Genomic DNA, 14382 nt, shown 5'->3' with positions numbered 1-14382 from the left:
ATCATCTCAAGACTCAAACTCGCTGTCGCTGCTGACGGAAATGTCCGGGGTGGAGGCTCCTGTTCCTCTGCGCTCGTTCTCCAGGCTACTGTCGCTGGCCTCCGGGCTGCCCAGCTGGCGAGGAGAGGGAGGCAACATGTGGGGGTGATGGCGGCGGTCCTGAATGGAGCCGTCAGGTAAGCTCCCAGAGGGCATGAGGGAAGAGTCCTGCTGCAGTCTGGGTGGAGGGAGAGAGGAGAGAGGAGAGTGGGTTTAACAGTGCATGTGGTGGAGCTGCTCTTCAGGCACCTTTCACCGCCCTACTGTGCTTCATGATGTCACTAGTCTGCCTTTTCACAGAACTTAACCTATTCAACTTATCCTCATAAACATGTTTTTGCACTATAATGATTACATTACATGTCATTTAGCTGACGCTTTTGTCCAAAGCGACTTACAATAAGTGCATTCAACCTGATGGTACTAGACATAGACCATAGGAATCGAGTAAGTACATAACTTTAAGAGCTAACTGTCATTGCTAAAGGAGTGCTATATGTTAAAGAAGAGAAAAGAATAAGAGTTTTTTTTTTTTTTTTTAATATATCTGTTAGGTGACCATGGTTCATGATGGTGGTTCAAACAATGTAAAAATGGTCACATGTTCACTGTTTTACAGATATTTAATGTGGTGAAACTGAACTCCTTTGTGATGTTTAGTTAACAAAAAGTTGGCTAACATAAAAGGGATTGGGTTAACATAACTACTTCCGCATATAACTACTTGATGCAGTTATGTAGGCGTGACTGAAGATGATGTATCTACAGTACTGTGCAGAAGTCTCAGGAAAAAATGCCTAGAAGAATTGATGCTGGTTTAAAGGCAAAGAGTGGTCACAACAAATATTGATTTGATTTAGATTATTCTTCTGTTAAAAATAAACTAATAACATTTCTATTTTTGAAAGCGTTCTTATTTTACAGCATTTTTTCACACCTGCCTTTTACATACAGCACTGTATGTACCAAACCTAATTTACAGGTCAACTTAAAATAACAACATTGACTTTTAGTTTCAAACAGGACACAAACACAGGTCTCCTGGGTCAAACTTTGGGGTGTATTCTGGCTTCCCTTTCTTGGTCTTTATGCTTTATCATTTCCTCCTATCCTCCTGTCCTGTCATAATTACTATGGCCACTAGAGGTCACTGCCAACAGCAAATGTCACTATGGGTCCTTATAATATTGACCTCCTGGCTCACAGTTACGTGGGTTGCCTGTGAAATAGAATGTATTCCTTTTTGTACAGTTAACCACGAACAGTCTGACCTAATTTATTGAAGGTCAATTCAATCTGCGTCTTATATTTGTATGATGTAGATTTAACCTGTAACTGGAGTAAACTGCAATTTTTTCATTTAGCAATGAGCCCAATTTAGCTCCTCTTTTTTCCCTTTTCATTCATGATTAACATAATTGTGTGTAATTCTCTACATACCTGTTCTTTGCAGATGCGGCGCGGTCTCTTTGGCGGCGGTTCTTGAACCAGTTGCCGACCTGTGTGGGCGTGAGTCCCGTGGCCTGGGCCAGGTGGCGTTTCCTGGACGGGTTGGGGTAGGGGTCTTGGAGGTACCACTCTCTCAACAGACTGCGGGTTCTCTCCTGTAGAAACAAACAGAAATACATGATTACTCTTCAGGCTGCCAGTCATTTATCTTAATTCCAACACAATGTACACTTTATTACCACAGAATAGCGCTTTGCAATAACACCATATGGTGCTTCGATATCATCCTGTTAAACCACAATAATCTTATCACTCTCATATGATGCTCAGTTTAATCTTATTATGCTGGATTTATGATACATGATTACAATCTACATTAGCAGTATATGTAACAATTTATAGTCACTAAATTGGATCATGTTAAGGGGCTTAATAGGCACTTGGAGAGACTATCCCTCCTGAGGTTTGGAATAGAGATTAACCACATGTATGAACAATACTTCACCCCGCCACATGAGGGAGATCACACACATATGCACACATGCATATGCTTTCTAACACACTATTTTATTAACTTAATCTGTGAATGCATTCCTTCCTTGTGAAATTTACTGATGTTATCATGACTTTAGGTGAAAAATACAATCTGTTTGCTTCCAAAACATGAAAAAGGAAGTTTTTTTAATATTTTTTTTATTTTTATTCACATGGTTGTTGAAGATGCACCAGCAGTCTGCAGGAGATATACTGAAAATGTTTCTCTTTAAACGTTGGATTAAGGTTTCTATAGAGTGTTTCATGGACAGCAAATATATGGCTCATCTAGGTTACTGCAGGTTTGTGCTAACTGTCAGTTAAACTTATAGATATTTGAAAATAAACCGCTTCTGATTGAAGATTAGATTAAATTCTAATGGACCTTGTGGGGAAATCTGGCTTTTGCAGCGGCCCAAAGAAAAAGAAGATAAAACAGAATGATTAAAAATGTTAAATGATGCTGTAGTATTTACTTTAACAAAAGAAAATAGACTTGTGTGACAACTTATGTCACATGTCATTTTCCTCTAAAAAAAATTAGACTAACTATATGAGACAAATATGAGAATGTCAAGATGAAAAACACCTGTGGAAGTTGCATAATAGTCAGTATGAAAACTATAGTTTTGGCAACTCTAGGAAGCTTGTTTATGCCAAAGCATGAATGTCCTAGTCAGAAAACATTGTTCAGACATGCACCAGATTTTTGTTCTTGCAACAGGCCAAAAGTCTAAAGTAGTTTATCAGACTTGCTGGCAGGAGACAGAAGGATGAACACAGCTCTGAACATTATCACCTTAAGAGCTCAAAGACCAGGCTGTTGGCTGCAGCAGGTTAAAAAGCACCTTAAGTAACTGACGGCCGTCCCAGATGCAGTTTTATATCTAAATTCATGTTAAAATATGACGCCTGAGGTGCAGAATCATTCAACTTTCGCCCAAAGATGAGGGAACACGTGTCACCAGCGGCCATGTGGGTCCAATAAGAGCACTAAAACCCGCATCGTAACTTGCAGTTTACCTTAAAGCAGTGCGTCTTCTGCTCGCCGTCCCAGATGGTGCGTGGCAGGGGGAACTTCTTGCGGATCCGGTACTTCTCCACCGGGCCCAGCGGCCGGCCCCGGAGCCTCTCAGCCTCTCGGTAGTGCGCGTCCAGCCACAGGTCTTGAAGCTTTGCGTGCGACTCGCGCGTAAACCGGTGGCTCTGGAGGATCTGGTAAAGCCCCTCAAAGTTCCCGCCGTGGAAGGCGACCAGCGCTCTCGCTCGCATCACGGACTCGTGTCGGTTCAGCGCCTCCCCGGCGGAGCCTGGCACGGCGGCGGGCAGGGACCACAGGAACCTGCCGAGGCGCTCGATGTCCCCGGTCTCCTCCAAGTTCTCGCACACTCGAGCCACCTGGTCCGGTGTGAACATCGGCAGTGGAAACATCTCTGCTGCTCAGAACTGCTCGCAAAGGCGCATGAAACGATGTATCCAACCGCGCGTAAAGCTCCGTGCGCTCGCTGCCTTCTCTCGGTGATGGCGAGCGTATTGTAAATCGCAGCATCTATCTGCTGCCTCTCTTATGTAACGGGAGTCTTTCCTGCTATTTAGGTAAATGTTTCAGAGAAGCCGGTGCGCACGGCGGCCGTGGCCAAATAAAGAAAGAGGACAAGGAGTCAACCTGTATTTATAGCGAGATACAATTAGCATCTCTGTAGTTGTTTTGAGAAGGATTATACATCCCCGGCCATTAGCCTCTTAGTGGGGGGTAGTGTGTACAGAGGTGACTGGGTGATCAGCTTGTTTGGCTTAGCCTGAGGATACATTGACTGCCAGGATGACTGCAGTGAGCAAACAAGCGAGGATAGGTCATTTGATAGGACGGATCTGGAGGAGATGGAGCCCAGCCTCGGGAGGAGATCATGAGGGGAGTAAATGTGGAGTGAGAGGGTGAGGCTACGGTGGAGAAAAAGACAGCACACAAAGCTTAACAAAGCACAATGTGTGATACATATGAAACTTTTACACACACAGTTGCATGGTGCAGTTAAATCACAGTGCTGGTCGAAGTATATCAGTATCACATGTGCTTCGACATTTGGCCGAGAGGACACGTCAAGAGACAAAGCTGTAGTGATCCCCGGCCAGCTTATACCCATGTAATTAAAACAGACATGGTTGTACCTATAGGTTATCCTCCGTGACCTCTTGCCAAGACAAGACATAATGAAAACGCCCCGAGACATCGATGCACAGCGGAGCAACTCCAGGACAGGGAATTAATGATCTGCTGCCCCGCTTCAATCCTTCTGATCTCAGCAGCTCATTAATCAGCCTTAGGATAATTTTCTTATTAATCAGGTTGGAGATCCTGTAAGCATCTGTCAACTTTAATGCAAACATGCTACACTTCATTTTCTCAGAGGGGAACGTGTGCGGCAGCAGTGGACCAAAGCCGGAGTTAAGAAGTTATAGATATTGAGTTAACAAGTTAAAGCAAACCGTGAACTCTGGAGGCAGACATAGATTAATCCCCGGGGTGAATATGAGGCTTTGCATAAAGGTTGCAGTCAGGTGAAGGATCATCTGGTTTAAAATAAGGTGAAGTGGCTTAAAATCTGTCTACAAATCTGTCTAGAATACAGATATGAGCCTTCCAGACACTGACGCTGATCTATGAACATCAGGAGTCTCAATATGTTATGCAAATAATTGGAAATAGGAAGGATAAAGAATAACCACTCCCGTAGGGAAAAAAAGTAGACGAGGGAAGATTTAAAATCCTTTTTGAACTTTTTATTTTTCTGTTTTTTTAAGGGAATCTGGTACATTTTTGATCAATCATTAAATACACAGAGCAGTTATTTTTCTAATAATAAACATTGTTTCTGTCATTTTCATCAAGACAGTTGTAAAGTAACTGTTGAACTGTGGCGAAATCTGATCAATTTTGTCCCCCAAGTTGATAAAGAAAATATATTAAAATGTCAAGACTTGACTCACACATCAGTTGTTTTTGTCAGGATAAAATATCTTTTGAATTTTGTTTTGTATTTTCTGATGAAACACTGACAGATGCTACTTATGACGTTTGTTTTCTGAAAGGATATAAATCGTGTCCACCAAAATGTTTATTCAGTTTTATGAAGCAGGTTTTACTCCAAAACAGATTTTTAGTTACGATTTTTTATGACTGAGGCTTCATCTTACAGCTTTTTCAACAACAATTTCAGAATGATAATTGCTGAAATCAGTGAATTGTATATAATGCTGTTATTGTCTGCTTAAATAGATTTGCACTTTGTCCACTTATTTTAAATAAAAAACAAACAAACTGAAATAAATATCAACATCTAAACATTGTACGAAAAATAGTCCTTGTTTCTGACAGAAAAAAACTAAAATGTGTAAACTTACATTTAAAAAAAAATCTCAGTGGAAAGTGAAATGCTGTAATAAATAAATATTCCACCTTGTGAATATAAGCATTGGCTGATGCCAATTACCTTAAAATGACCAACGAATTAATCTGCCTACTACTAGCTTTTTGTCAGTTACAGATATGGAAAATAAGATTTAATGTAGAAGTTCTTTGAAAAGTTGTATTTATAGATTTTTTACACAGAACAGTGTCTTACACAGAGGTCCAGACTCTGACACAGCTAGACTGCAGAGACTGTAGCATTTTGTCATTGTCATACTCACCAAACTATTCAGTGAGCTTATAGTAACTCTTTTATTGAGGTTTGAGCATAGACTGAATATGAATAATGAACGTAGTCATGGTGACGTCACCCATTGGTTTGTGGACTGCCCGTTTGAAGCAACGAGTCCGGAGTTGCATCAGTTGCCATCATTGTTTTCTGAAACTGGGAGAGACCAAATCTGGACTGTGGAGGAGCGAGGGATGGATTTATGGGTGTATCTATAAATAAACTGAAGTTACTTACCGTAAAAATAGAACAGCCGTCTCCTTGGAGTGTCTATTACTACCACCGAACACCTAACAAGACATTTGGAAATGACCAAAATGTTTAAATAAACTTTCATGAAGTGAAAACACGCGGTGAAAGGGTCAAAGTTCTGATACGAAAACACGACGAACGTGTTAGCGACCTGTCAATCAAATGTAGCCACGCCCTAAATCATAAGCTTCTTAATCATCTTTTTTCTCATAAATGGGACCATTATTTACACAATTAACATCATATTGTCTTAAAGAAGAAACTAGCGATTGAGACCGTAATGTTGCCACGAGAATTTTTTAATTAAGGTAATAATCTTGTGAGAAGTCTTCTTATTTTGTATTGTGATAGATAGGACCGGACTAGTGCTCCGACAGTGTTTCCCCTGCTGGACTTTTGAAATATTGCAGGCTGAAGGAATATCTGGGTTTGATTCTCTGCTCAGACCGGGTTTGACTTTTTAATTCGTCCTTTGTCTGTGTATTTAATGTTTTCTGAGTAAAATCTAAATTACAACAATGTAAAACCAAAAGAGTTAAAACCAGCCGCTGAAAAACTCTGAGATATTAAATTCACAATAATACAAGACAGAGAAAAACAGCAGCTGGAATTAGGCTGGGCAATAATTCAATACAATAATTTATCATCTTTCATTGTCATCATATCGTGATAAAAACAAATATCGAGATATCGTAATACAAAATTACAGTCGAATTTGATACCAACAACCATTAGGGCTGGGTGATATAACCATATACAGTCATGGAAAAAATGATTAGACCACCCTTTTATTTTCAATTTCTTGTTCATTTTAATGCCTTTAGTTGTACCAGGCATTCAAATCAACAATTAATAGAGAAAACAAGGGTGATCAAATTTTGTTTTCCATGACTGTATATCACTTGAACAATATAAAAATGCTTGTTGTATATATATTTCTATAATGTTTGTTTTGTGGCCATATCGCCCAGCCCTCAGCTGAAATGAGCAAATTAATTGAGACCATAAATTAACTTAATTAATTATCAGTATTGACACAGGATCATTTCCAGTCAAGTGGTCGACTAATCCGTCCGGCTCCAGTCGTGGAGGACGCTTTCCAAATCTGCTCCTGAGATGCTGTCCAGTGGAGTTTAGGGTATAGAAAGCATATAGAATTACTTTATAAGCAGTAGGCAATCATTTGATACGTGTTAGATCCTAAATCTAGATTAAAATACCAGGTGGGATTGTTGAGCTAATGGAAAAGGGTGTGTGTGTGTGTGTGTGTGTGTGTGTGTGTGTGTGTGTGTGTGTGTCACACTCTTGGGCACAGAAGGGGAGAAATGAGCTCAGTGAAGATCATGCTCAAAGTTAATCTAACCCCTCCAAGTTTCAGACACTTCGCGCCACTGACCATCACACACACACACACACACACACACACACTCACCTTCATTACGAGAAATCCCCTCGCTCGACCCAATCTGTTTAACACTTTGAGAGCAGACTGAACCAAAATCTGCTTAAGCGCTCCCAAGCCGTTAGAACAGGATGAAGATGGTGATGGGATGAACAGATTACGTATGTGTTAGTAGAAGGTGGGGGGTCGTATATATAATATCTTATACTGTTTATCTTTGTGAAATAGGAACTCGTCACATCACTGAAACCATTTTCAGTTGTTATTTGTAATTGACCCCCTGCATTAGTGATAAAATGTGTAACCTTAAGGCCATTTAAATTATGTCTTTTTTCTATATTTCACAACTTGGCTTTATTTTTTGTCAGCATATCAGCACCTCTATTGATACATCTGCAACTATTTTGGGCAGACTTTTATTTTGAAATCGATACCAAAAATGGATGCACTGTAGTACTTTTTCTTTCAAACAGAGATTTATTTACAACCCTGTTTACAAAAAAAGTTGGGACGCAGTAAAAAACCATAAGTTTTACAGATAATTTATTTGAAAGTATGGCTAATAAACAGTATATATATATCTGTATTTTAATATATGTGTATATGTACATGGTCTCCATTTAGTTGAAATAATTTCATTTTCAGACACAATCCTCTGTTAATTGTGGTTTCATTTCCATTGTGATATGTTTGTAAGAGATTGATTAATAGTTTTGAGCAGATATACACTTTATCTGCCAAGAATAAATCACATTGTCACAATCATTTCATGGAAAGACAATAGAAAATATTTTATTCCAACTTCATTGGCGGCCATATAAGTATATATAAGTGTTTGGTAAATTTTGCTGTCAAACTTTTTACAGTTTTTTTTTACATTTAATGAAAAGTTTTACTGTAAGAAAACATAAAGTTTCCCTAATTTTACATTCAGCAATGTAACGGAAAAATCGACTCCTTGAATGTTTTTTCGTATTTATACATTCACTGTAATTTAACATTCAAGACCATTAAGCAATTGAATAATACTGTAAAAAAAATCTATTATGACCCACTATATTATTTTACAGATTTTAACTTCCACTTTCTGGTTAATACTTGTAATAAAAGTAATTTACCTTTTTCATGGCTTTTGCATGTCAAATCAAGAAAAAATACAGTAAAATAATACAGTAAATTTTTGGCCTTAAGGCTGCTAAGAGTTATCCTCCAAATTCAGACAGAAAAGCCTTGTTAGCCTGTTAAAACATATCTGGACATAGAATGCACTTTATAAGGAGATACAGTCCCTGAATTTGGACACTCTTGAGCTGCTACTTGCCCAATGTCTTCTTGGCTTTTATGTGTACTACTAAACCTGGAAGAAAGACATTTGGTCAATAACAAAAGACCGAATGTATTGATGTTGTGAAGTAGCTTGGGACCATGGAGTTGTTCAGTTGTTTTTCACCAACATTGCCTTCATTACAGTCAGTTTCTCCTGGTTAAGATTCCTTCAGTGTTCATTGTTCAGGATGTTTTTACCGGGAGCCAAATTATCCAACGAGGTCTCCTCCTCTACAACACAAAAAGACCCAGTAATTAAAATCAGTAAAAGCACTGATTAAGTAGTTTTACCTTAACCCTCTATGTTACGGTGTTGCCCTCAGGCAACATACACATTTTTGGCCTGTCAAATTTCTACAATGCATGTTTTTGAGTGATGCGATACTTTAAAAAAGAGGGAAGAGTATAGGGAGCCACTAGCAATGCTTTAGTTTGTCACATGACCTCCAGGCGGCCATATTGAAACCCTGTTTTGCAGACTTTTCCAAAGGAAACAGCTTTGCCATTTTGCGCCACAAAAAAACACTCAAAACATAATTTTGTGGCCTTTTTCCATCTGGAAAAAAATCTATTCCTACTGATAGGTGAGTAAACCTTAATTTTTGATAGTTTCATACACTTAGACAGTCATTTCAATGGGTTGTTGGTTCAATGGTACAACGTTGCCTACAGGCAACATTCAAACAAGAAACCGGTTAAAAAAAGTTCATTTTATAAGGTTTTTTAAATTTAAAATGTTATGTATTGTTAGGCCTGGGCCAATAATAAATAAATCAATTAATCGCACGATAAATTAAATGAACTCAATAATTTTGCCGGCCTCGATATATCGCCATGCGCATGCGTGTTTGTTTTCCTCGTCTGTTGCCTCCAAGCAGGCTGGATGACAAGAGGGTTCACTCTGTGCTCGATCTCAGCACCTGGGCGCTTTTGTTCCATAGCAGAATGAGCGGAGTGAACCCTCCTGTCAGTCATCCAGTCTCTTTGTCTCTGTGGGGAAGGCTGGGCCGCTAGCATTGGCTACACACAGAGTGCAGCAGGTGAGCCTCGTGCGGAGCAACGCGAGGAAAAAAGATGATTGCAGAGCCAAATGCCACAGCCCCGGTGTGGGAATATGTCGGTTTCAAACCGAATGAAAAAGGTGAGCCCATCAACACACGGACGAGCCTGTATGCCGAATTTGTTCAAAAGTGGTGGCAACAAAAAAAGCCACCACAACAAACTTGCATGCCCATCTAAAGCAGAACCACCCGACCCAGTTTTCCCAGCTGGGGAAAAAAACTGCACCTGGAGATGCAGAGCCTTCGTCCCGACAGTCAACACTGGTCGACAAAGTAAATATAAACGCTGTGCGCTCACAGAAAGTGGAGTTTGCTACATCGCAAAATAAATGCTGCCTTTTAAAAAATAAAAAAAAAATAAAAAATGTTTGTTTTATTTATTTAGGATATTTAAACGTTCTTAAAATTACAATGGTAAAAAACACTGAGAAATAAAAGTGTATTGTATTTGAAAGGGTGTGCATTATTATGATATATTATCATGTTGACAATAATATCGTTTATCGGCAATAATTTGTGGGACAATATATCGTCCAGCAAAATTTGTTATCGTGCCAGGCCTATGTATTGTACCCTGTTGAAGCTACTGAATCTTTTACACATGTTTATTAAATCAATGATGTTCAAATTCATTTTAAAAACTTTCTTTTTCACTTGTGCACCGTAATGGTACAATGTTGCCTACGGGCAACAAACCCCAGAAACTTCCACACAAAAAAAAATATAATTATAAAATGTCTTCAGATTATGTTTATTTATTCTATTTTAAGACAAAAAAACACTCCAAACATTTTTTTCCTAACTGGCATCATAATGCGTACCATAGAGGGTTAAAAATCTGTGTTTTTAATGCTGTTTGTCAGACAAAGGACTTCCTGAAGGGGTTTGCAATCTGAGTTTCTGCTAACGTTTGTTCAGCTTGTTTCTCAAACAACTGAAGATCTAGACGTCTGAAGGCTAAAATCCTTCATCCTGTTAAAATATACAGTTATAACCATTAAGAGCTAGAAAGTGTATCGTCAAATTGTGGCTTAAAACTGGATAAATAGTCAATAGTCGTGTTACCATCAACAAAATTCAATACGCATTTTGAAGATTTGCATGAGAAAACTTAATGGAAACATTAAAATTTGATCAAACTTTCGCATATTAGTTTTAACACTCGCTTGAGGTGCTTTTTGTCTTTTTAGAAAAATAGGATATGCACTTGGAAATGGAAACGCTTTTTTCCAAATAAGTTCTGATGTAGCAAACATTTAACTCACATGACTGATCAGCTGTTTCCACTCTGACATGAAAGAACAATTATAAATTGTCCAATTGAAACCAATTCCTAAAGACTTCTCTCCATTTTCTCATTGGTGGCCGAAGTTGTCCGATTAGCAAACTCTTTTTAGTTGTTGTTTCTTTTAGTTTCTTCTCTTCTTCTTCTCCTGTTTACTGATGGATTGTCCTACAGCAACACATTACACTGCCACCTTCTGACCAAAGTACGTTACTGCAGCTTTGTTTATACGCTATAAACCAGTTGATGGAAACGTCCCTAATTTGAAATTTTGCTTCAAATTTGCATTGAATTTAATGGAAATATGGCTAATGTACGACAGCTAATGGCAGACAAGCACAACGCTGACACATGACACAGTGGGGATATGACGCCATTGACAGGCGACTAGATAAAACAGACTGCACTGTAAAAAAATAAAGAAGAAAAAAATGTTTCATTTACGGTAAAATACGAGCAGCTGTGGTTGCCAGAACTCGTAAAAAAAAATGCAGTGAGTGGGTTTTCTACTGTAAATTTAAATGTAAATATCAGCGAAAACTATATTTAAGACTGAATAATGCTGTTATTTTTAGGATAATTTTGTCTTTGTGACATTATGGTATTTCTCTATTAATTTTACATAGATTTTTTTTTTTACAGTTTAAGTTTTGTACTATTCCTTGATATACCTTTATTAAGTGTCAACTACGGTGATATGCAATTTTAAATTTTTACAGCTTATTTCTGATGCAATTTGACAGTGTTTTACTGTAATTTCTACAAACATTTTTTACAGTGTGCATTTAGATTAAAAAAACAAATGTCTCTGGTTTGAAAACTTTTGAAAGTATTAATAATCTAGCTGTTTCTGGACATTTAGATGCATGAAAATGTAAAATATATACATTTTCTTGCATCTACATGTCCAAAAACAGCTAGATTATTACTTAAAATCAAGAACAATTGCTAACAAGTAGCAACTACAAATTGTACACACTCCCACACACACACACACACACACACACACACACACACACACACACACACACACACACACACACTCTGCTTCATTGGCTGGACTCATAGATTGTGGAACCCCACTTGGCATAATTAATTAGAGGCTTAAACAGAAGCCTCCTGCTTAAAAAATGACCTGTTGATTTTGCCAACAAGCAAAGCGGGGGGCATGCGTGTGTGTGTGTGTGAGTGTGTGTGTGTGTGTGTGTGTGTGTGTGTGTGTGTAATGGGGGTGAGGGGGTGGGGGTATTACCATGCTGTATAAATCCACACCAAGCACAATTAACAAGCAATTGGGAGGAGAAGTAATTAGTATTATCTGCTTATCACCGTCGACCCCTATTCTAAGGAAAATGGGTTAAAAAACACACAATGACACACACACACACACACACACACACACACACACACACACACACACACTAATTCCCTCCAGGCAAATGTGTAAGGGCTAATTACAAGCTCATTTGCAACTGAATAGCAGTATCCTCTCAGACAGGTCTATCCCCCTGCGTCCTCCCTCCCCTCGTCCTCCACACACTGAGTGTTAGCTTTACCTCTCAGCCCACGCCGGGACCACTCACCAAACAAACGACAAAAATTGCTTCCCCCCTCCGTGGCTGCGGGGCGAGAGGAGGAGCGAGAGGTAGAGCTCTTAGTTCAATAGACACAGGTGATATAAAGTCAATTTGGGCTGTGTTTTATAGCAAATACTGAAAGGGGGTTTCATTAAAACTTTAAAACCAAATAGAGCTTTTTAAATTAAATCTGCAGCCCAATTGAATTTTATGTATATGAATATATATAAAGCATGAATATAAATTAAGGAAACAAACACACCACAATGTGAATATCTAAAAGCTTTATTGGCTGTCGTGTGTTTGAAGCCTCTGCAGAGCAAACACGGTCAGAGACTCTGTGATTTCTGTGCGAGAAAGGATATGCAAAACTTGTGAGCATGTAAAGTCTCTATTTTGCAGTTTTGGCTTGTAGCTTTTATATATAATTATTTGTTTTACTCAACTCTTACACAAAGGGCTGCAACTAACAATAATTTTGATTTTAACCCACTGAAGTAGTGTCTTGATTAATTTTTTGGGACTTTAACATGCCAGGAAAGGGAACATTTTCAAAACTTTCTATGGGCAAAATTGACATTCAAATTCTGTGAACCAACAGTCAAAATTACAGAGATCTTTAAACATGTGTGTATTGTTTTTTCATATAAAGTAAACATTCATACATTCACAGCAGGGTAAACATTCGTACAGTCAGCCCTGTAATTTGTAGTTCAAATAAAGTTATTTAACCAACCATATTCATATTGAACTGACAAGAATACACAGATGTTGGCTTAATTAAACAGAATATGACCCACCCGTCCTAATATAATCAATATATAACCAAACATCTCAGTATGTCAACTGATTACAAGTGGATTGTCAGGGAAAAGGGTCGCTACAGGCAACTTGTACTTCTTGTAACCGTCTGCAATACGATACAATTACTTCTAACTAAAATTACAGAGATCTTAAATATATTAACAGGGAAAACTATAAGATAACCAGCAAATGATCACCACTCTATGAAGCTGGAACCAGTGAAGTCGTTTTGGCTTAAAATGACTTTAATAATCAGTTGTTTGGCAAAGTTGTTGCAGATCAATTTTCTGTCAGTTGACTTATTGATTACTGTACTAAGAGTTTTACTGCTTTTGTCTAAATACTTGAAGTGTAATCAATCTGCTTTTATTACTATCAGGTCAAAACTGGTCTGTTTGTTAAACCACTAATATACCCAACTTAATTAACCTTCATCTGAACTGGAGCCCTTTCATACTGCGTTTCTGCAAAACTGACATAATGAGCTTTGCCGGCCTTTCGCTGTAGGACATTCATGCAGATTCTGCAACGGCGTAATATTGGCGTCCGTTCACGTTGTCATCAGGCATTGTGGAACCAAGTGTGAGGAGACGGTAGTGCTGTGTAACAGAGCAGCAGCAGTTTGTGTAAAATAAGCGACAGCAGACACAAGTGCATTCAAAACAATGATGGTGGAAGAACAGCGAGTCGTGCTGTTTCTGTCTGTAGAGATTCTGCTGATTGATGCAGAGTTTTTCTGCGTTTTGTTGAACACGATTCGATTCCTGTCGGACTCAATTGAGGGGGGCGTGTTTCTGATGATACGCTCCACTTCCTTTCTTATTACCAGAGTGTTGGTCACACAAATAACTAGAGGTGTGAATCAGCAGAGGCCCCATGATACGATTTTATCCCGATACTTGAGTCACGATACGATATTATTGTCATTTTAAGCATTTTGTGATCTGATGAGTAT

At 38.6% G+C, this 14382-nt stretch overlaps 1 protein-coding gene across 1 annotated transcript; it reads right to left on the bottom strand.

The window, feature by feature from the left end:
* Positions 1-6: 6 nt before the first annotated feature.
* Positions 7-3453, bottom strand: six7 (SIX homeobox 7). The gene is made up of 3 exons (XM_059354861.1): positions 3046-3453; positions 1480-1643; positions 7-217 (listed from the first exon to the last, which is right to left on the bottom strand). The coding sequence occupies exons 1-3, from the start codon at positions 3451-3453 to the stop codon at positions 7-9; spliced, it is 783 nt and encodes a 260-aa protein (XP_059210844.1).
* Between the last annotated feature and the right edge of the window lie 10929 nt (positions 3454-14382).

This window comes from Centropristis striata, chromosome 17, assembly GCF_030273125.1.
Source record: "Centropristis striata isolate RG_2023a ecotype Rhode Island chromosome 17, C.striata_1.0, whole genome shotgun sequence".
Lineage (NCBI taxonomy): Eukaryota > Metazoa > Chordata > Actinopteri > Perciformes > Serranidae > Centropristis > Centropristis striata.
Note: the sequence above shows the minus strand (reverse complement) of the source record. Positions and strands in the feature narration are given on the sequence as shown.